The sequence below is a fragment of the Pristiophorus japonicus genome, chromosome 15 (assembly GCF_044704955.1).
Source record: "Pristiophorus japonicus isolate sPriJap1 chromosome 15, sPriJap1.hap1, whole genome shotgun sequence".
Taxonomy (NCBI): domain Eukaryota; kingdom Metazoa; phylum Chordata; class Chondrichthyes; family Pristiophoridae; genus Pristiophorus; species Pristiophorus japonicus.
In genome coordinates this window covers 94,616,391-94,639,594 of record NC_091991.1, presented here as the reverse complement: position 1 = coordinate 94,639,594, position 23,204 = coordinate 94,616,391, and the positions used below count along the sequence as shown (strand labels likewise).

Below are 23,204 nucleotides of genomic sequence, written 5' to 3'. Positions count from 1 at the left end.
GGCTGTGTGTGAGGAGGATGCTAAGAGGCTGCAGGGTGACTTGGACAGGTTAGGTGAGTGGGCAAATATATGGCAGATGCGATATAATGTGGATAAATGTGAGCTTATCCACTCTGGCGGTAAAACCAGAAGGGCTGATTATTATCTGAATGGTAACAGATTGGTAAAGGGGGAGGTGCAACGAGACCTGGGTATCATGGTACATCAGTCATTGAAGGTTGGCATACAGGTACAGCAGGTGGTGAAGAATGTCATGTTGGCCTTCATAGCTAGGGGATTTGAGTATAGGAGCAGGGAGGTCTTACTGCAGCTGTACAGGGTCTTGGTGAGGCCATACCTGGAATATTGTGTGCAGTTTTGGTCTCCTAATCTGAGGAAGGACATTCTAGCTATTGAGGGAGTGCAGCGCTGATTCACCAGACTGATTCCCAGGATGACAGGACTGACATATGAAGAAAAAGTGGATTGACTAGGCTTGTATTGAATGGAATGTCGAAGAATGAGAGGGAATCTCATCGAAACATATAAAATTCTTGCAGGATTGGACAGGTTAGATGCAGGAAGAATGTTCCCGATGTTGGGGAAGTCCAGAACCAGGGGTCACAGTCTAAGGATAAGGGGTAAGCCATTTAGGACCGAGATGAGGAGAAACTTCTTCACTCAGAGAGTTGTGGGCATTTGGAATTCTCTACCACAGAAAGTTGTTGGGGCCAGTTCGTTAGATATATTCAAAAAGGAGTTAGATGTGGCTCTTACGTCTAAAGGGATCAATGGGTATGGATAGAAAGCAGGAATGGGATCCTGAAATGAATGATTAGCCATGATCATATTGAATGGTGGTGCAGGCTCGAAGGGCCGAATGGCCTACTTTTGCACCTATTTTCTATGTTTCTATGTTTCTATTCTCTCTGTATATACCTTGTCAAGCCCCCTCATAATCTTATACGTTTCGATAAGATCACCTCTCATTCATCAACCTTTCATCATAAGTCAATCCCCTCATCTCCGGAATCAACCTAGTGAACCTTCTCTAAACTGCCTCGAAAGCAAGTATATCCTTTCCTAAATATGGAAACCAAAACTGATTTTCCTTCATCAAAACTGCTACCCCTTTTTTTCCTTCTCTATCTTTCCTGAATACCTTGTACCCAGGAATATTAAGCATCCAATCCTCCCTTTTTTGAGCCAGGTCTTCGTTATCGCTACAACATCATATTCCCATGTGGCTATTTGCACCTCCAGCTCGCCAATTTTATCAACAACACATGCATTCCAAACCTAACTTGGACATTAGTATTTTCTGTGACCCCACCTAGTTCTGTATTATTGCTAACTCTAACTGCCTCAGTCCTCTATGCAGATTGTTTCTACAAGTAATGGTAGTAATGGACAGAGAACCACTGCAGTCCATTCGTTGGATACAATTTAATGACTTGCTGGGCCTCTTCAGGTGTGGGACTGGAGTCCCGGACAAGGACGTCAGGTTGGGTTTTTACATACGTCACTGTCACTTTTACCAGTTTTTTAATTGAAACTGAATTCAAATTCTCAAACTGCCATGGTGGGATCTGAAGTCGTGTTCGCTGGATCATTAGTCCAGCCTCTGGATTACCACTGTGCTACCGTAGCCACTTACATGAGCCAGTGACAGAAGTTGAGAGTCACCTTTACCTTCACAGCAACAGATTGTGCTGTGTGTCCTGGTGTTTGGCTAAAATTCCTGCTCAAACAGGTGGCATAGGTCAGTGAGTGCCCACTGAGGCCCAGCCTCCTCACACGCTGCTCCTCTGACATGTTGAGGTACAACATCTTACTCTCGAAGACCCACCTGCTGTCACGTCTCCGCCATCTTCTTTGCTGCCGTGCTTGCTGCTGTTGCTGCCGCTGTGTCACCCTCAGTGGTAATCCGAGCAACATTCCCATCTTTTCTGGGCCTCCTGCAGTCAATGGAGCCACACTACAGCCAAAAATCAGCAGTCCAACTGCTCTGCACTACTGCCAAAACCCAGCCAAAACGGCTAAACAAAATGGCTTCAAAAGTCCCAGGCAGCCAAAACTGACTGACCTTATCAGAGGTGGGATCTCTTTAAATAGTGCAGCTTCAGCCAGGGCTGAAGATGAATGAAAGGCCCCGATGGGGGTGGGAATAGGCTCTCCCGATGGGAATGGGCTCTCCTGATGGGAATGGGAATGAACTCTCCCGATGGGAATGGGAATGGGAATGGGCTCTCCCGATGGGAATGGGAATGGGCTCTCTCGATGGGGATGGGCTCTCCCGATGGGGGTGGGAATGGACGCTCCCGATGGGGGTGGGAATGGGCTCTCCCGATGGGTATGGGAATGGGCTCTCCCGATGGGTATGGGAATGGGCTCTCCCGATGGGAATGGGAATGGGCTCTCTCGATGGGGATGGGCTCTCCCGATGGGGGTGGGAATGGACGCTCCCGATGGGGGTGGGAATGGGCTCTCCCGATGGGTATGGGAATGGGCTCTCCCGATGGGAATGGGAATGGGCTCTCTCGATGGGGATGGGCTCTCCCGATGGGGGTGGGAATGGACGCTCCCGATGGGGGTGGGAATGGGCTCTCCCGATGGGTATGGGAATGGGCTCTCCCGATAGGTATGGGAATGGGCTCTCCCGATGGGTATGGGAATGGGCTCTCCCGATGGGAATGGGGGTGGGCTTTTTGTGGGGGCCATTGTGGGAATGGTGCAGGTGACGGTAGGGATGGGAAAAAGCTTGGGGACGGTGGGGTGCACGGGCTCCGGGTGGGGTGGGGAGAGGGGCGGGGCTCTGGGTGGGGTAAGGAGGCGGTGCTCTGGGTGGGGTGAAGGGGCGGGGCTCACGCGCGGGGTTTCCTGGTCTCCGGCCCCGGGGCGGGCTCGAGTCACGCGCTCGGCTTCTGACGGGAAAGACGAGAGAAACTAGCGCACTGTGTCAGGATTGGTCAGTGGCCATCACGTGATGTGGGTGGAAGGTGCACACATCGGCTTCAGGTCAGTTGATGGGGGAATGGAGCGTTCTGGACGGGATTGGTTAGCGCGTGTTACGTGGTGTGGTGGCGGTTGTCGGCTCGCTGGTCCCGGTGAGTGAGGGGAGGAGGGAGTGCGGCTGGTTAGTCAGTCCCTGCCAGCTGGGCACCGGCTGCCCCGGGCCGGCCAAGGCCTGGAGTGAGGCCTTCCGGGTGAAGGGCCCAGCCCACTAGTGGTGTGACAGCCCCCGGCTCTGAGCGGGGGAGCCCGGCCTGTACTGCTGGGGGATGGCCACAATCTCGGCCTGTCTGTTCTGAGCGGGCGGGATTAGCCTGGTTGGCTCCCAGTAGGTGGCTTTAAGATCACTGCCTATAGGGTCACTGCGATCACTGCCCACAGGGTCACTGCCCACGACCCACTGCGATCACTGCCCACGACCCACAGGGTCACTGCCAATGACCCACAAGGTCACTGCCCACTGCGATCACTGCCCACGACCCACAAGGTCACTGCCCACTGTGATCACTGCCCACAGGGTCACTGCCCACTGCGATCACTGCCCACGACCCACAAGGTCACTGCCCACTGTGATCACTGCCCACAGGGTCACTGCCCATGGCCCACAGGGTCACTGCCCATGACTCACAAGGGCACTGCCCACTGCGATCACTGCCCACAGGGTCACTGCCCATGACCCACAAGGTCACTGCTCACTGCCCATGACCCACAGGGTCACTGCCCATGACCCACAGGGTCAGTGTCCACTGTGATCACTGCCCACAGGGTCACTGCCCATGACCCACTGCGATCACTGCCCACTGCGATCACTGCCCACAGGGTCACTGCCCATGACCCACAGGGTCACTGCCCATGACCCACTGGGTCAGTGCCCACTGCGATCACTGCCCACAGGGTCACTGCCCACGACCCACAGGGTCAGCGTTCACTGCCCACAGGGTCACTGCCCATGATCCACAGGGTCACTGCCCACAGGGTCACTGCACACGATCCACAAGGTCACTGCCCACAGGGTCACTGCGATCACTGCCCACAGGGTCACTGCGATCACTGTCCACAGGGTCACTGCACACGATCCACAGGGTCATTGCCCACAGGGCCACTGCGATCACTGCCCACAGGGTCACTGCCCACAGGGTCACTGCGATCACTGCCCACAGGGTCACTGCACACGATCCACAGGGTCACTGCCCACAGGGTCACTGCACACGATCCACAAGGTCACTGCCCACAGGGCCACTGCGATCACTGCCCACAGGGCCACTTCGATCACTGCCCACAGGGTCACTGCACACGATCCACAGGGTCACTGCCCACAGGGTCACTGCACACGATCCACAGGGTCACTGCGATCACTGACCACAGGGTCACTGCACACGATCCACAGGGTCACTGCGATCACTGCTCACGACCCACAGGGTCACTGTCCACAGGGTCACTGCCAACAGGTTTATTGCCCATGACCCACATGGTCACTGCAACCACTGCCCACAGGGTCACTGCCAACAGGTTTACTGCCCATGACCTACAGGACCTACAGGATCACTGCCCACTGGGTCACTGCCCACGACCCACAGGGTCACTGCCCATGGGGCACATGGTTATGGCCCACGGTGGCTGGCTTGCGGGGGTAATTGTCCATGGGGCACGGAGTAACTGCCCACGAGGGGTCACTGCCTGCAGGATCACTGCCCAGGGTAGTCACTGCCTATTGCTGCGTGTTATAGAATCGGGGACCGTTGTCCAATGCTGTATTACACGGTGAGTGTACATCCCCCATTCACAGCTCTCTGTGCTCATTGCCCATTGCCCAGATTGTCCTGATTTGTTGAGCCATGGCTTCGGCAGTGGAGCGCACCGATGAGCTGGTCCGGGAGTACCTCCTCCACAGAGAATTCAGCAATACGCTCAAAACATTTGACGCAGAGATCAAGGCGGACAAGGAGAAGGGATTTCGAGTGAGTTGACCGTAAAGGCTGGCGAGCTTGGCATTAATGGCAGAGTTTGAAGTTTATTTCTGACATATGTAGCTTCCATAGAATAAAGGCAGATTAGGGACTCACCTATCCAGTAACAAAACCTTGTTCTGACCCCATTTGGAGCACTGCATTCAGTTCAGGGCATCGCTCCTCAGAAATATATTGGCCTTGGGGTGCAGTGCAGATTCACCAGAATGGTACCAGCGCTAAAAGGGTTAAATTGTGAGGACAGGTTGCTCAAGCTTGGCTTGGCTGATTGAGGTGCTTAAAATGATTAAAGGATTAAAGTAGAAAGAGAGAAACTATTTCCTGTGGTGGGGGAATCCAGAGCAAAGGTTTCATAAAATTAGAGTTAGGCCGTTCAGGAGTGAAATCGGGAAGTACTTTTTCATAGAGAGTGGTGAAAATCTGGAACTCCCTTCCTCAAAAAGCTGTTGAGGCCAGGGGACAATTGGAGTTTTCAAAACTGAACTCAATAGATACTTGTTAGACAAAGGTATTAAGGAATATGGAGCAAAGGCAAATAAATCTAGTTAAGTTGCAGAACAGCCACGGTCTAATTGAATGGCTGCTCCCTGTTCCTCTGTTCCTTTCATTTTCTTTTTCAAACATTCATCCATATCTCTTTCAAATTATGATACAGCCCTGGCAAGCATTGTATTAAAGCATTCCATGTTCTCACAACTCGGCATGAAAAACATTCTTCTAAGTTCCCCTGTAGTTCTTGTGATAATTCTCGGTCTGTGCCCCTTGTTTTAGCAATTCACTAGTCCTAGAAACATAGAAATTTGCAGTACAGAAAGCCATTTGTGTCTGTGCTTAGCTGTCTTTGCTTTAATAATCCAAAATATACCTCTTTATTTCATAGAACCATAGAAATTTACATTCGACCTATCGTGTCCATGCCGGCCAACAAAGAGCTACCCAGCCGAATGAAACTTTCCAGCTCTGGGTCCGTAACCTTGTAGGTTACAGTACTTCGAGTGCACATTCAAATATTTTTAAAAATGTGGTGAGGGTTTCTGCCTCTACCACCCTTTCAGGCAGTGAGTTCCAGACCCCCGCCACCCTCGGGTGAAAAGATTCTCCTCAAAAACCCTCCAAACCTCTCCCCAATTACTTTAAATCTATGCCCCCTGGTTATTGACTCCTCTGCTAAAGTAAATAGGTCCTGCCTTTCTACTCTGTCTAGGCCCCTCATAATTTTATACACCTCAATAAGGTTTCCCCGCAGCCTCCTCTGTTCCAAAGAAAACAACCCCAGACTATCCAATCTTTCCTCATAGCTAAAATTCTTCAGTCCAGGCAACATCCTCGTAAATCTCCTCTGCACCCTCTCTAGTGAAATCACATCTTTGCTGTAATGTGGTGACCAGAACTGCACACAGTACTCCAGCTGTGGTCTGACTAGTGTTTTATATAGTTCAAGGATAACCTCCCTGCTCTTAATATTCTATGCCTCGCCTAATAAAGGCAGATATCCAGTATGCCTTCTTAACCACCTTATCTATCTGTCCTGCTACCTTCAGGGATCTGTGGACATACACTCCAAGGTTCCTCTGTTCCTCTACACTTCTCCGTGTCCTACCATTGTGTATTCTTCCCCAAATGCATTACCTCACATTTCTCCGGATTGAATTCCATTTGCCACTCTTCTGCCCACCTGACCCGTTCATTGATGTTTTCCTGCAGTCTACAGCTTTCTTCTTCATTATCAACCACATGGCCAATTTTTGTATCATCTGCAAACTTCTCAATCATACCTCCTACATTTAGGTCTAAATCATTGATATATACCACAAAAAGCAAGGGACCGAGTACTGAGCCCTGCAGAACCCCACTGGAAACAGCCTTCCAGTCACAAAAACACCCATCAACCATTACTCTTTGCTTCCTGCCTCTGAGCCAATTTTGGATACAGCCTGCCACTTTGCCCTGGATCCCATGGGCTTTAACTTTTGTGACCAGTCTGCCACGTGGAACCTTATCAAAAGCTTTGCTAAAATCCATATACACTAATTATACGCACTACGCTCATCGACCCTCCTTGTTACCTCCTCAAAATATTCAATCAAGTTAGTCCGACATGACCTTCCCTTAACATTCTTGCTGACTGTCCTTGATTAATCCGTGTCTTTCTAAATGAAGATTTATCCTGTCCCTCAGAATTTTTTCCAATAATTTTCCCACCATCGAGGATAGACTGACTGGCTTGTAATTACTCATCTATCCCTTTCTCTCTTTTTAAACAACTATACAACATTAGCAGTCCTCCAGTCCTCTGGCACCATCCCTGTAGCCAGAGAGGATTGGAAAATGATGGTCAGAGCCTCTACTATTTCCTCTCTTACTTCTCTTAACAGTGTTTCATCTGGGCCTGGGGATTTATTTACTTTCAACTTCCTCCCTCACTACGTAAATTTCACCTAATATTTCACACTCCTCCCTCATTGTAACATCTGTATCATCCCTCTTTTTTGTGAAAAAAAACGCAAAGTATTAAGAACATTACCCACGTCGTCTGCCTCCACACACACACACACACATTACCTTTATGGTCTCCAATAGGCCCTATACTTTCTTTTGTTATTTTCTTGCTCTTAGTGTATTTCTAAAACATCTTTGGGTTTTCCTTGATTTTACTTGCCAATATTTTTTCATGCCCTCTCTTTGCTTTCCTAATTTCCTTTTTAATTTCACCCCTGCACTTTCTGTACTCCTGTACAGTTTCTGCAGTGTTGCATTCTTGCTATCTGTCATAAGCTTCCCTTTTTTTTTATCTTACCCTGCATGTCCCTTGATATCTAGGGAGCTCTAGATTTGTTAGCCCTGCCCTTTTTCTTTAAGGCAACATTCTTGCTCTAAGCCCTCATTATCTCTTCTTTGAAGGCCTCCCACTGCTCTGACACAGATCAGAGCAGCCATTTCCAGTCCACTTTGGCTAAATCACCTCTCAGCTCAGCAAAATTGGCCCAATTCATTCCTCGTCTATCTTTGTCCTTTTCCATAACTACCCTAAATCTAACTGAATTATGATTACTACCATCAAAATGCTCTCCCACTGATACTCCTTCCACCTGCCCAGTTTTAGGGAATGAAACTAAGTCCCGAACTGCCCCCTCCCTTGTTGGCTTGCTAAAAAAGTTCTCTTGAATGCTTTTTAGGAATTCCGCACCCTCTATACCATTCACACAAATTCTATCCCAGTAATAGTTTGAAATCCCCTACTATTACTGCCCTATTGTTTTTGCATTCTCAGAAACTTGCCTACATATTTGCTCTCTTATCTCTCTCTCATTGTTTGGGGGTCTATAGTATCCCAGCAGTGTGATCGCCCCTTTTCTGTTCTTCAGTTCAACCCGTATGGCCTCATTTGATGATCCTTCTTACATTTCATCCCTCCTCACAGCTGTAATTGTTTCTTTAATCAATACTGCCACATCCCCTCCATTTTTATCTCCCTCTCTATCCTGTCTGAAAATCTTGTAACCAGGAATGTTGAGCTGCCATTCCTGCCCTTTTAGCCACGTCTCAGTAAATGCGTGTCTATCTGTGTCCTCAGCTCATCTGCTTATTCCTTAGACTCCTTCCTTTGAAGTATATACCATTGAGCACTGCCAAATTCCCTTGTCTATTTTCCAGCCTTTGTTTCCTCTGCCTTCCAAGCTTGCTTACTCTGTCCATAGCCCTGCAGCTTCCTCCAATTGAACTATACAAGTTTACAGCACAGGAGGAGACCAGTTGGCCCATCACCAGTTGAAACAAACTGTATTTACTCTCAACAGTGTTCATCATTTTGGCAACCTCCATTTGAAGTGTCTGCATCCATAGATCTCTCCATTCGTGCACTCTGATAAGGATCTTCCCATTTAGAGTACACTTCCTTTCACTTTTTTCCCCCAAAATGCTCTACTTCATGTTGCTCTCCATTGACTTGCATTTGCCACCTATCTGCCACCTCCACTAAACTGCAATATTCTTTCTCAGTGCTTCTGCTATCTCCTCCTGAACCTGCTTCAGTAATCTAGATAGATACTCTCTCGGCCTGTTTAACATTTATGCCCAATACATTTGTTAATACCTTTCTGTAGGTGCAGTTCTTTGCAGTAAATGGGTAGTACATATTGAGTAAGATACTCTTGCATCTGATTTTGCGTTCAGTCCCGGGCGTGTTGTGGGGAGTGGGGACACAGGCTGGTCCATGTTGTGATGTGGGGGGTGGGGCTGCAGGGCGGTCCGTGTTGTGGGGGGCGGGGACGCGGGTCGGTCCGTGTTGTGGGGGGTGGGGCCACAGCGCGGTCCGTGTTGTGGGGGGTGGGGCCGCAGGGCTGTCCGTGTTGTGGGGGGTGGGGATACAGGCCGGTCCGTGTTGTGGGGGGCGGGGACACAGGTCGGTCCGTGTTGTGGTGGGGGCTGGGACACAGGCCGGTCCATGTTGTGGGGGATGGGGCCGCAGGGCGGTCCGTGTTGTGGGGGGGCGGGAACACTGGTCGGTCCGTGTTGTGGGGGGCGGGGACACAGGCCGGTCCGTGTTGTGGGGGGCGGGGACACGGACCGGTCCGTGTTGTGGGGGGGGGCGGGGACACGGGTCGGTCCGTGTTGGGGGCGGGGACACGGGTCGGTCCGTGTTGTGGGGGGTGGGGACACGGGCCGGTCCGTGTTGTGGGGGGCGGGGACACGGACCGGTCCGTGGGCTGGTGGGGGTGTGGGGACGCGGGCCGGTCCGTGTTGTGGGGGGGGTGTGGGGACGCGGGCCGGTCCGTGTTGTGGGGGGCGGGGACACTGGTCGGTCCGTGTTGTGGGGGGGCCATGGACACGGGTCGGTCCGTGTTGTGGGGGGGGCGGGGACACGGGTCGGTCCGTGTTGGGGGCGGGGACACGGGTCGGTCCGTGTTGTGGGGGGTGGGGACACGGTCCGTGTCGTGGGGGGCGGGGACACGGGTGTCCGTGTTGGGGGCGGGGACACGGGTCGGTCCGTGTCGTGGGGGGCGGGGACACGGTCCGTGTCGTGGGGGGCGGCGACGCGGGTCGGTCCGTGTCGTGGGGGGCGGGGACACGGTCCGTGTCGTGGGGGGCGGCGACGCGGGTCGGTCCGTGTCGTGGGGGGCGGGGACACGGGCCGGTCCGTGTCGTGGGGGGCGGCGACGCGGGTCGGTCCGTGTCGTGGGGGGCGGGGACACGGTCCGTGTCGTGGGGGGCGGGTACGCGGGTCGGTCCGTGTCGTGGGGGGCGGGGACGCGGGTCGGTCCGTGTCGTGGGGGGCGGGGACACGGTCCGTGTCGTGGGGGGCGGGGACGCGGGTCGGTCCGTGTCGTGGGGGGCGGGGACGCGGGCCGGTCCGTGTCGTGGGGGGCGGGGACGCGGGTCGGTCCGTGTCGTGGGGGGCGGGGACACGGTCCGTGTCGTGGGGGGCGGGGACGCGGGTCGGTCCGTGACGTGGGGGGCGGGGACGCGGGCCGGTCCGTGTCGTGGGGGGCGGGGACACGGTCCGGTCCGTGTCGTGGGGGGCGGGGACGCGGGCCGGTCCGTGTCGTGGGGGGCGGGGACACGGTCCGTGTCGTGGGGGGCGGCGACGCGGGTCGGTCCGTGTCGTGGGGGGCGGGGATGCGGGCCGGTCCGTGTCGTGGTGGGCGGGGACGCGGGGCGGTCCGTGTCGTGGGGGGCGGGGACGCGGGGCGGGGACGCGGGTCGGTCCGTGTAGTGGGGGGCGGGGACGCGGGTCGGTCCGTGTAGTGGGGGCCGGGGACGCGGGGCGGGGACGCGGGCCGGTCCGTGTAGTGGGGGGCGGGGACGCGGGCCGGTCCGTGTAGTGGGGGGCGGGGACGCGGGCCGGTCCGTGTAGTGGGGGGCGGGGACGCGGGCCGGTCCGTGTAGTGGGGGGCGGGGACGCGGGCCGGTCCGTGTAGTGGGGGGCGGGGACGCGGGCCGGTCCGTGTAGTGGGGGGCGGGTACACGGGCCGGTCCGTGTAGTGGGGGGCGGGGACGCGGGCCGGTCCGTGTTGTGGGGGGCGGGTACACGGGCCCCTCCGTGTTGTGGGGGGCGGGGACACGGGCCGGTCCGTGTTGTGGGGGCAGGGACGAGGGCCAGGACACGGGCTGGTGGGGGGAGCGGGGACTCGGGCCGGTCCGTGTTGTGCTGTGGACTCAAGCAGAGGCACACTGTTGCACCCTTGCTCTCTGGGGAGGGAGGATTGTTGCTGGGACAATCTTATGCACTTTGTGCTAGGCCACCAACGAAGACCTGGCTTGAGGTTGGCCGCAGTAGATGCCACCTGTAGAACAATGGAGGCACAGGTTTGAATCAAACACTTTGATTGCTCAGTGGCAGGCTGTAGGTTGTGTAATAATTGCTGTCAGCTGCTGGTCCTGTTGCCTCCGTTTTAAAACACACAAATCCTGACGGTTCGGTGTTGCAGTCTGTTACCTTCTCATTGAGCTGTTTCTCTATACTGTAATGTGATGTAATACGTTGAACTAAAAATAAAAATATTTTCTATCGTGTCTATTTTGAGCTAAGGACGTCGCAAAGTGCTTTACAATAAATGAAATACTTTTGAAGTGTAGTCGCTATTATAATGTAGGAAATCTAGCAGCCACTTTTCGCACAGCAAAGTTCCACAAATAGCAATGTGGTAATCTGTTTTTGGTGATGTTGGTTGAGGGATAAATATTGGCCAGGACAATGAGGTAAACGCCCCTGTTCTTCTTCGAATTCTACATCCAAAGGGCAGCACCTCTGACAGCACTGCCTCAGTACGGCACTGGAGTGTCAGCCTGGATTATGTGCTCAAGTCTCTGGAGTGGGGCTTGAACCCACAACTTTCTGACTAAGGCGAGAGTGCTGCTCACTGAGCCACGGCTAACAGTAAGTGCTGATGCGAGGTGCATGACTGATGTCAGCCACAGAACCTGTTGCTATTGCCTTTTGAGATTTCAAGTGGTGAAAGAACACTCGCATCAGTACATAAATTATAATGTTTTAAAAAGCTAACTTTGCTAGTGGTGTAATAATCTTTATTATTTTTTTTAGGTTGATAAGATTGTGGAACAGCTGCAGCAATTGGTTCAGGGTTATGACCTCAATGGACTGCGTGAATACTGGGGCTACCTCGATCGTCGCCTGTTCAGCAGGCTGGAGGATACATATCGACACACTGTCAACAAGCTGAAAACCAGCCTGTACCGTTACTACCTGGTCCATACTGTCCAGGTATCTGATTACAGTCTGTTCCATCACTGTGATCCATACTGTCCAGGTATCTGATTACAGTCTGTTCCATCACTGTGATCCATATTGCCCAGGTATCTGATTACAGTCTGTACGATCACTGTGTGATCCATATTGCCCAGGTATCTGATTACAGTCTGTTCCATCACTGTGATCCATACTGTCCAGGTATCTGATTACAGTCTGTTCCATCACTGTGATCCATACTGTCCAGGTATCTGATTACAGTCTGTTCTATCACTGTGATCCATATTGCCCAGGTATCTGATTACAGTCTGTTCCATCACTGTGATCCATATTGCCCAGGTATCTGATTACAGTCTGTACGATCACTGTGTGATCCATATTGCCCAGGTATCTGATTACAGCCTGTACGATCACTGTGTGATCCATATTGCCCAGGTAGCTGATTACAGTCTGTACAATCACTGTGTGATCCATATTGCCCAGGTAGCTGATTAGCAGCCTGTAATATTACTACTTGAGCCAGCCTGTCCAGGTATCTGGCCTGTGCTGTGCCTGCCCTGGGAGTGTTTGATGAGACAGTGCAGAGGGAGCTTTACATTGTATCTAACCCAGATCTGCAAGTTTCTGTTACTGACACGGAAGAAAGTGAGTTTCATTCTACAGCAGTAGATTGGGCTTATACTCTCTGGAGTTTAGAAGAATGAGAGGTGATCTCATTGAAACATAACAAGATTCTGAGGGGTAAATGCTGAGAGGTTGTTTCCCCAGCTGTAGAGTGTTGAATGAGGGGGTATAGTTTCAGGATAAGGGGTCGGCCATTTAAGACTGCGATGAGGAGGAATTTCTTCACTCAGAAAGTTGTAAATCTTTGGAATTCTCTACCCCAAAGAGCTGTGGGTGCCCAGTCGTTGAGTATATTAAAGGCTAAGATAGATAGATTTTTGGAGTCTCGGGGAATCCAGGGATATGGGGATCGGATGGGAAAGTGGAGTTGAGGTTGAAGATCATCCATGATCTTCTTGAATGGCGGAGCAGGCTCGAAGGGCTGTAAGACCTACTCCGGCTCCTATTTCTTATGTTATTAGATAATCAATAAAGCTGTACAAGGAGAATGCTGAGAGCACAGCGCTGCTTTCATTCAGTGCTGGTGTCTGCAGAATTAAGGCACATACATTTCCACTTCATACTTAAGGCAACCCCCTCCCCCAGTGTGCTGCCCTGGAGCTCGTTCTCGGGGCGGCTGCAGGCCTCCTGTGCCACATTTACCATTCCTCATGAAATTCTGGACATCAATGCTGATGAACTATTCCATCATGGGGGTGCCATGGCCAAACACTTCCTAATTTCCATACAAACATTCCTACTGGTGCCCCCTGGATTGTGATCAGGAACACTTTCATATCTTTCTCCTCCCTGGTCCAGAGGCCTCCAAGTGCTGTCCAGGCTGCGATCAGTTAATTCAGCACAGATCCGGAGGACATTCCTGGTCTGTTGCACGTTATTTTTAACGACTCTGCTATGTGCAGGGGAAGGGTTTGGAGGAGGCTACTCAAACGTGTCTTGCCTTTTCTGGTGTGCAGAGGGTGGGATGGGAGCTGGGAAAGGAAAGTAATGCCTTCCCTTCTCTTTTTGTTGCAGTCTAATAGGATTGATAAAACCCAGGAATTCTTCCAGAAGCAGGCGCTGGAATTGCAGAACCAGCCAGAATGGAAGGAATGGTTTGTTCTTCCCTTCATTCCAAATCCAGATCAGAACCTGGTGTTCGCCACCTACTTCTCCAAGCAGTGGGCAGAGACGTTCCTGGTGTCACTGCACAACTTCCTGAGTGTGCTGTTCCAGTGCATGCATATCCTTTTTAAAATGGGGAGCCTGTTGTCTGCATTTCCGTTCTGTGATTTTTCCACTTGTCAACCTAGCAGAACAGGCGCCACTTACGCTTTCAGCAGGCTGAAATCCGAGGCACCTTAAAGTAACAGATTTATACCTGCTGCCAATCTCAGCCCCTCATCAATCCTTTCTGTGCTGCCTTCCACCCTTCAGTTACAAATCTACCCCCACCTGTCACTTATTCCTTTTCAGGCTCTTCCACTGATGAATCTGTGACTTAATGTTGTTTGATGTTATTTTTCCCAGTGTTTTTCTCTAGGGATTGGCCTCATGACTGGCAAATGATGTTCAACTTAGAAAAGTGCAGTGGGCTGGGTGGATGCTGAACATACATACACCCGTCAGGGAAAAACCATTAAAGCAGGTGGAGAGAAACAGATCTGGGCGTTCTAGTGCATAGATCTCTAAAGGTACGTGAGCAATGCCGCAAAGCGGTAGCTAGAGTGAATAGGGTGTTGGGGTGTATTCATAGGACAATTGAGTATAAGACGAGGCAGACTATTTTGTCCTTGTACATGACCCTTGGTCAGGCCTTTCTTGGAATACTGTCTCCTCCTTGTTTTGGTCTCCTCACATGGGTGATACTGAGGCTTTGGAAAGGGTGCAGAGGAGTGCCATTAGACAAATTCTCAGTTTAAAGCATCTTAGTTATCTAGTAAAACAAAGACACGGGACTAGATTTGGGCGATATGTACACTTTTGTACATATCGCCCAAAAATGGGCGTTATTTCCAGCGTGGGTGGTAAAAATGGATTTTCAGATCGCCGGCTTCTCGCCCATTCTCAAAGCACCTAGTCTCCATTTTTGAAATTGGGCATTACCGCGAGCGATATGAAATGGGCGGTAGCGTTAAATCTGCCGTAAAGTGTCGCTGTCATTAGCAACGGCATGGCAATATTCGATTCCTGCGATTCAGGAGGTCAAGGGTCATCATGACATGCGCAGAAGAGGAGACAGAGAGAGAGGGAGCTGGGAGGGACTGAAAGCATGTGTGGCTGTCGTGTGTGCTTGTTTGGCTGTTGTGGGAGGCACGAGGGAGATTCACCAGCAGCAAAAAGCCTGCTAAGCACCAAGAACATAGTTGACACCAAGTTTTTGTCCAACAAATAAGTTTTAACATGGAAGGGATAGTGGAGGCCCTGGAGCTGGTAGCCAGGAACACTAGTGGCAGAGGGCTCCCAGTGGTCCCGGAGCACAGCAGTGCACCCCAAGGTACCGCACCTCCATTGCCAACAACACATGAGAGCCAGGAGGAACACCTTGCTTCTGGCTTGGAGCGCGTTCTCACCTCGGGACCATTCTCTCCCATATCTGTCCAAGCAGCGGTTCGGCCGTCATCTCCCCCACCCCCCCACCCCCAGTGAAGCATCGCCTGAGGAGCTCCTCTGCCAGGTGGCTTGGAGTCATGAGGGGAAGAGGAAGGGGCTGAGGTCGGGATGAGAAGAGGGGGAGGGGCGGGGGGTTGGTTTTTACAGAAATATTGATGATTTCAGACAAATGTTTGGTTCAAATGTTGTCTCGGATAGCTGTACCGTTACACACTGGTGATTCCTTAACATCAAAGGGTATAATTACACAACTTCAGTCAACTTAAACTTTTAACTGTCACCAAGGTGATGCCTGCCATTGATGTATGACTGCACACCCAGCAGTGTGTCAGCCTTGTAAATAACACCAACGTTCTTTCAGGCAAAGTGCCCATTGATGAGATCCTGACATAAGGCTCTTGCAGCTATCATGCCACCATGGGCCCTTTCATGTTGTCTACAGCAGGGCGGGGGCAAGGCTTCAGCGTGAGCCTGATTGTCTGGGCCGATGCACTCGCCTCCTCATCCTCCTCTTCCTCTCTGTGGCGAGGTGGACTGTCAGACACATCAGGCAATTCTTGTCCCCTCCTGATAGCCAAGTTGTGCAGCATGGAGCACACCACCACGAATTGAGCTACCTGCTCAGGGTGGGATTGGAGGTCGCCTCCTGAGTGGTCCAGGCATCTAAAGCGCTGCTTAAGCACTCCAATGGTTTTCTCCACGATATTGTGAGTAGCTCTGGTTCTCGTTGTATCGTCTCTTGACTTTGGTGTGGGTGTCACGCAGGGGGATCATTAGCTAGGTGGCGAGGCCATATCCTTTGTCACCAAGCATCCAACATTGACCTTGTGGCTGATTGTTGAACAAGTTAGATACAATGCTCTCACGCAGGATGTGAGCACCATGGATGCTGCCGGAAATTGAGCATTCACTGCCAGTATAATTTGCTGGTGGTCGACAACGAGTTGGACATTCAGGGAGTGGAAATCCTTGCGGTTCCTGAAACCCTCTGCATCCTGAAAAGGTGCCCGCATTGCAATGTGCGTACAATCTATTGCTCCCTGCACCTTGGGGAAGTTTGCAATTCTGGAGAATCCTAGAGCCCTCTCACTCTGTGCCTCCCTGGTCATAGAGAAGCTGATCAAGTCCCTCCTGCAGGCGTACAGGGCTTCAGTGACCTGTCTAATGCAGCAATGTGTGGCATGCTGAGACAGATTGCAAATGTTGCCAGCTGAGGCCTGAAAAGAACCCGATGCGTAGAACGACAGTGCCGCAGTGACTTTGACCTTGACGGACAGTGCAGTACTGATGGTGCTGGCAGGCTGCAGATCTGCCCTTGTGAGCTGGCATACCTCAGTGATGACCTCTTTGTGGAAGCGCAGTCTCTGAAGGCAGGTGGTGTCGGTCAAGTTGAGGTAAGATTGCTTTTCCCTGTACTTGTGGGGGTGTAACGTCTGGTCCTCCTCATCAGTCTGTCATGTCTTGCATTGGGCACATAATGCTGTGGAGCGTACCTTCTGCCATCTCGAGTCTGCAGCATGTAATTGGTCATCAAGAGAGGGTGAGAAAGGACAGGCCCTATTGCAATAGCTCTGTTTTCCACCTATTGGTCACAAAGAATGAATGTCCCGATGAAGACACCTATTAAATTCCAATCGGTCATAATATGGTCAAGATGTTTGTTCAGATGTTCACATCAATTCCAACAACCTCTAGAGTACATTCGAACTCCCCCGAGGTTGAAGCAGAGCAGCCTTTTAAAGGATGCGACAAGTGATGTAGAACATGGCGTCCATAACGCTGTGATTAGTTCCACTTTTTCTGGGCGGTTTTTTGGGCGAGCGATATTGTGGGCGATATGTGTGCGAAGTGGTGAAAGTGACCCTGGGCTGTTAGATTCAGCAAATGTGATCTTTTATGACAAAAAAAAGTGGGGGGACGGTATTATTGAATCTCGGCGTTAATTCTGTGCCGAAAGTAATGCTGGGCGATATTATGGCCGTTGATTTAATCCATTCTGATGATTCCTCCCCCAAAAAGTGGGCGGGCAGTATTTTTTCCCGGTGTTATGCACATGGGGAAAGTAACGCTTGGTGATAAGTTTCCGAAAAATGCCCGTCAATTTCCATTTTGTGGTTAAATGGGCGATATATGAGTGTTATATGTCAGCAGTAAAATGGACATTAAGCGGGAGTTAGGCAGGCAAAAAAAGTGGAAAATCTAGCCCTTGGGGGTGATCTGATTAGGGTCTATTAGACGATGAAGGGAATAGATTGTGTCCGAGTTGACAGTTTGTTCCAATAGGTTAAAGAGGACTGAGTAGGTGGTTAGGGATGTTGAGGTTGCAAACAGTCCAATTCAGCCTGAGACAGTGGCCAGAGGGAAGGGAGTTTGTGGCGGGGACCTAAGATAGCTTCAGTCTTCCCAATATTTAATTGGAGGAAATTTCTACTCATCCAAAATTGGATGTCGTACAAGGTGCATGACAAATCAGAGTCAGTGGAGGGGTCAAGAGAGTAATGGGGCTGAGGGAGAAGTGGTGTCGACCTATTGTCGACAACTTTCCTTATAAGCTGCGCATCCTGGGACCAGCTTTTTCAATAAGGGCCTCACAGCCCCTTAAAGGGGACACGCACCCAAACATTGATTGTCAGTAGGTTGATCGTCAGCCTTGTGCCTACTTCCTGCTTCCAATATTCCTGTCAGTCGTCTTGATGTTCGCTACTTATTCCTGATTGAAGTGTGACAGTCGGAACAAGTGAATTGTGAGTAATGTCACTCCAATGCTACAGGGACTGTAGGTGACCAGTCCGAGTTGCAGAAATAATGACCTGCAATTTAAGTTGATCTGACTGTGGTTTGGGCCTGATAAAATTGATGTGTCTGATAATGCCACTGCCATATACACAGTATAACAGTTTCCCAGAAGGAACCTCAGCAGCAGACTGAGGTGATTCATTAAAGATGGACGGATAGTTCCCAGAGGGAGTACTGAGATTCCCCTTAAAGGTGTAGAAAGTTTTAAAAATTAGATTAAACTGAGAATCAACTAGGTGGTATTTGCTTTTTTTTTCTTTAACTTCCGACACCTGTTCCTGTGTTGCTGAACTTTGATGCAGAGGTCCAGAGACGCTCCCAGCTGCAGGAAGAAAATGAAATCTTACGGCAGAAGGTAGTACTTTTATTCTAATGAGGGCCGAAGACTGGCGAGGCTGGGTACGGAGGGGACTGAGGATGGGTGGCGGGGGCGCGAGTGAGCCTGGGTGTTGGGGACGGATCTAGATGCTGGGGATGGGTGAGCTGGTGGGTGGGGGGGCTGAGAGACGGGGTGATGAGGAGGACGGGGCAGCCCGGGGGGGGGGGGGGGGGATGGGGGAGTGGGGACAGCTTGGGGGTGGCTGGGGATGGGTGAGGCGGGGAGGGGGGTGGCGGAGCTAGCAACGGGCAAGTTTTCCCATGCTAATCGGCACACCGGATAGTCTGTGAGCTGCCATTGTTTCCATTTTTCTCGTTATGTGCTTTCACCATGAGAGAAGCCAGCACATAGGCTGGTAATCAGTTGTGGCCTTTACCGTGCAGGGCACTTTCAGTTGTTAATAGACGTTAGAAACCTTGAGCTTGTTTCTCAAGGTATTTGCACCTTGCCCTCCCTACACGACCGATTGTGTTCTTCACGCACATATCGTCATGGGGATTTGCCAGAACTACCTGTTGATGGCAGGGTTATCATTTGTAGTGTGAAATATTTGCTGTTTTGGTTTACTGAATGTTTCATGTTGTGCCCCAGCTGTTTGCGATACAAGCAGAGCCAAGAATGAAGAGGGAGGAAGAGATGATTCACCATAAATTGCCCCCTTACATACAGAACATGGACCGGCTGGGAGATTCTGAATTGTGAGTACTGCATCTGAAGAACAGCACGTGTTCCACAACACTGAGCTTTGATCTCAGGAGCTTTTGTTGCCATTCTCCACTAGCCAGTGCAAAACATCATTCCAGTGGATTGAATCGGGTGCCAGCGGGATTGGCTCGCTCCTTGTAATCCCAGTGGGATTAGCTTGCTCCGTGTAATCCCAGCGGGATCGACTCGCTCCGTGTACTGTCCCAGTGGGATTGGCTCGCTCCGTCTACTGTCCCAGTGGGATTGGCTCGCTCCGTGTAATCACAGTGGGATTGGCTCGCTCCGTGTACTGTCCCAGTGGGATTGGCTCGCTCCGTGTAATCCCAGTGGGATTGGCTCGCTCCGTGTACTGTCCCAGCGGGACCGGCTCGCTCCGTGTAATCCCAGTGGGACCGGCTGGCTCCGCGTACCGTCCCGGCGGGACCGGCTGGCTCCGCGTGCCGTCCCGGCGGGACCGGCTGGCTCCGCGTGCCGTCCCGGCGGGACCGGCTGGCTCCGCGTGCCGTCCCGGCGGGACCGGCTGGCTCCGCGTGCCGTCCCGGCGGGACCGGCTGGCTCCGCGTGCCGTCCCGGCGGGACCGGCTGGCTCCGCGTGCCGTCCCGGCGGGACCGGCTGGCTCCGCGTGCCGTCCCGGCGGGACCGGCTGGCTCCGCGTGCCGTCCCGGCGGGATGTGGATGGGTCGTGTTCTAGCCCCGCTGTGTGTAGGCTCGGGATTCAGTCAGTGGTCGGGTCTGCTTTGATTTTCTGTTGATTTACAGAGACTTGATGTCCAGTCAGAGGGCCTCGTCACTGCTGTCCTCGCAGACCAAAGCCGGCTCATTTTTGTCATTGTTACTCCCACAAAGCAAGAAAGTCCCTGTGAAGGGGCCAGTGCACTCTGTGTCCTCGCCGCTGTCTCAGAGCCCTGTGTCCTCTGGAAAGCGAGATAATACCAACAATCAGGTATTTGCAGTTTGCACAACCTGTTCGTTATTTCAATGTTCTCTCTTCCAATTTTTGGCCCTGCATCAGGGAGCTGGCTGTTCTTTGTTTATAATGTTCAGGCCGCCAAGAGTAGGGAGAGCTCGGCCACCAAAGATGGGAAAGTGCCGTTGAGCACAGCTGCTGACCCCAGCACATTGCAGCAGCGACAGAGGAGGGTGCAGGACCACGACAGAGAGCCAAGCTCGGTGCCACAGCGACAGAGGAAGGTCCTGGACCACGAGAAACAACGGAGGGAGCTCTTGACCAAATACGCTGCCCAGGTAACAGCTAGATTGATCTTAAAGTGGTGCTCAGGATATCTCAGATTGACTGAGTGTATTCTATAATTGGCTCACCAACTAATCACTGGTGCATGGTACGGTACAATGTACCCAACTAACAATGTGGTGTAAGATCTCTTCAGTAACATAAGAACATAAATAGGATTAGGGGTAGGCCATACGGCCCCTCGAGCCTGCTCCGCCATTCAATAAGATCATGGCTGATCTTTGACCTCAACTCCACTTTCCCGCTCAATCCCCATATCCCTTGATTCCTTTAGAGTCCAAAAATCAATCGATCTCTGCCTTGAGTATACTCAATGACTGACTGAGCATCCACAGCCCTCTGGGGTAGAGAATTCCAAGGATTTCCAACCCTCTGAGTGAAGAAATGTCTCCTCATCTCAGTCATAAATGGCCGACCCCTTATCTGGAGACTGTGACCCCTGGTTCTGGACTCTCCAGCCGGGGGAAACAACCTCTGTGTCTGCCCTGTCAATCCCCCTCAGAATCTTATATATTTCAATGTGATCACCTCTCATTCTTCTAAACTCCAGAGAGTAAAGACCCATTCTACTCAATCACTCCTTATTGGAGAACCGTCTCATCCCAGGAATCAACTTCATGAACCATCGTTGCACCCCCTGTATATCTTTCCTTAGGTACAGAGAACAAAACTGCACACACTACTCCAGGTGCGGTCTCGCCAAAGCCCTGAACAATTACAGCAAGACTTATTTACCTCTTGCACTCCATAGATTGGGTTAACCAAACTGGAAGCAATACGGTGGAGGAGGATTTCCTGGAGTGCATAAGGGATGGTTTTTTAGACCAATATGTCGAGGAACCAACTAGGGGGGGGGGGCCATCTTAGACTGGGTGTTGTGTAATGAGAGGATTAATTAGCAATCTCATTGTGCGAGACCCCTTGGGGAAGAGTGACCATAATATGGTGGAATTCTGCATTAGGATGGAGAATGAAACAGTTAATTCAGAGACCATGGTCCAGAACTTAAAGAAGGGTAACTTTGAAGGTATGAGGCGTGAATTGGCTAGGATAGATTGGCGAATGATACTGAAGGGGTTGACTGTGGATGGGCAATGGCAGACATTTAGAGACCGCATGGATGAACTGCAACAATTGTACATTCCTGTCTGGCGTAAAAATAAAAAAGGGAAGGTGGCTCAACCATGGCTATCAAGGGAAATCAGGGATAGTATTAAAGCCAAGGAAGTGGCATACAAATTGGCCAGAAATAGCAGCGAACCCGGGGACTGGGAGAAATTTAGAACTCAGCAGAGGAGGACAAAGGGTTTGATTAGGGCAGGGAAAATGAAGTACGAGAAGAAGCTTGCAGGGAACATTAAGACGGATTGCAAAAGTTTCTATAGATATGTAAAGAGAAAAAGGTTAGTAAAGACAAACGTAGGTCCCCTGCAGTCAGAATCAGGGGAAGTCATAACTGGGAACAAAGAAATGGCGGACCAATTGAACAAGTACTTTGCTTCGGTATTCACTGAGGAGGACACAAACAACCTTCCGGATATAAAAGGGGTCGGACGGTCTAGTAAGGAGGAGGAACTGAGGGAAATCCTTATTAGTCGGGAAATTGTGTTGGGGAAATTGATGGGATTGAAGGCCGATAAATCCCCAGGGCCTGATGGACTGCATCCCAGAGTACTTAAGGAGGTGACCTTGGAAATAGTGGATGCATTGACAGTCATTTTCCAACATTCCATTGACTCTGGATCAGTTCCTATGGAGTGGAGGGTAGCCAATGTAACCCCACTTTTTCAAAAAGGAGGGAGAGAGATAACAGGGAATTATAGACCGGTCAGCCTGACATTGGTAGTGGGTAAAATGATGGAATCAATTATTAAGGATGTCATAGCAGCTCATTTGGAAAGAGGTGATATGATAGGTCCAAGTCAGCATGGATTTGTGAAAGGGAAATCATGCTTGACAAATCTTCTGGAATTTTTTGAGGATGTTTCCAGTAGAGTGGACAAGGGAGAACCAGTTGATGTGGTATATTTGGACTTTCAGAAGACTTTCGACAAGGTCCCACACAAGAGATTAATGTGCAAAGTTAAAGCACATGGGATTGGGGGTAGTGTGCTGACATGGATTGAGAACTGGTTGTCAGACAGGAAGCAAAGAGTAGGAGTAAATGGGAACTTTTCAGAATGGCAGGCAGTGACTAGTGGGGTACCGCAAGGTTCTGTGCTGGGGCCCCAGCTGTTTACACTGTATATTAATGATTTAGACGAGGGGATTAAATGTATCTCCAAATTTGCGGATGACACTAAGTTGGGTGGCAGTGTGAGCTGCGAGGAGGATGCTATGAGGCTGCAGAGCGACTTGGATAGGTTAGGTGAGTGGGCAAATGCATGGCAGATGAAGTATAATGTGGATAAATGTGAGGTTATCCACTTTGCTGGTTAAAAACAGAGAGACAGACTATAATCTGAATGGTGACAGATTAGGAAAAGGGGAGGTGCAACGAGACCTGGGTGTCATGGTACATCAGTCTTGAAGGTTGGCATGCAGGTACAGCAGGCGGTTAAGAAAGCAAATAGCATGTTGGCCTTCATAGCAAGGGGATTTGAGTACAGGGGCAGGGAGGTGTTGCTACAGTTGTACAGGGCCTTGGTGAGGCCACACCTGGAGTATTGTGTACAGTTTTGGTCTCCTAA

At 51.2% G+C, this 23,204-nt stretch overlaps 1 protein-coding gene across 5 annotated transcripts in view; it reads left to right on the top strand.

The window, feature by feature from the left end:
- The first annotated feature begins 2,929 nt into the window (after window positions 1–2,929).
- Window positions 2,930–23,204, top strand: part of wdr91 (WD repeat domain 91) — a 44,009-nt gene continuing 23,734 nt past the window's right edge. The window contains exons 1-8 of one of the 5 annotated variants that reach the window (XM_070900716.1): window positions 2,930–2,997; window positions 4,806–4,949; window positions 12,001–12,180; window positions 13,804–14,011; window positions 18,450–18,532; window positions 19,148–19,254; window positions 20,022–20,205; window positions 20,307–20,507. In XM_070900716.1, coding sequence (XP_070756817.1) covers window positions 4,827–4,949; window positions 12,001–12,180; window positions 13,804–14,011; window positions 18,450–18,532; window positions 19,148–19,254; window positions 20,022–20,205; window positions 20,307–20,507 — 1,086 coding nt within the window. In that variant the 5' untranslated portion in view covers window positions 2,930–2,997; window positions 4,806–4,826. The other 4 variants (XM_070900715.1, XM_070900717.1, XM_070900718.1 and 1 more) reach the window with 4 other exon arrangements.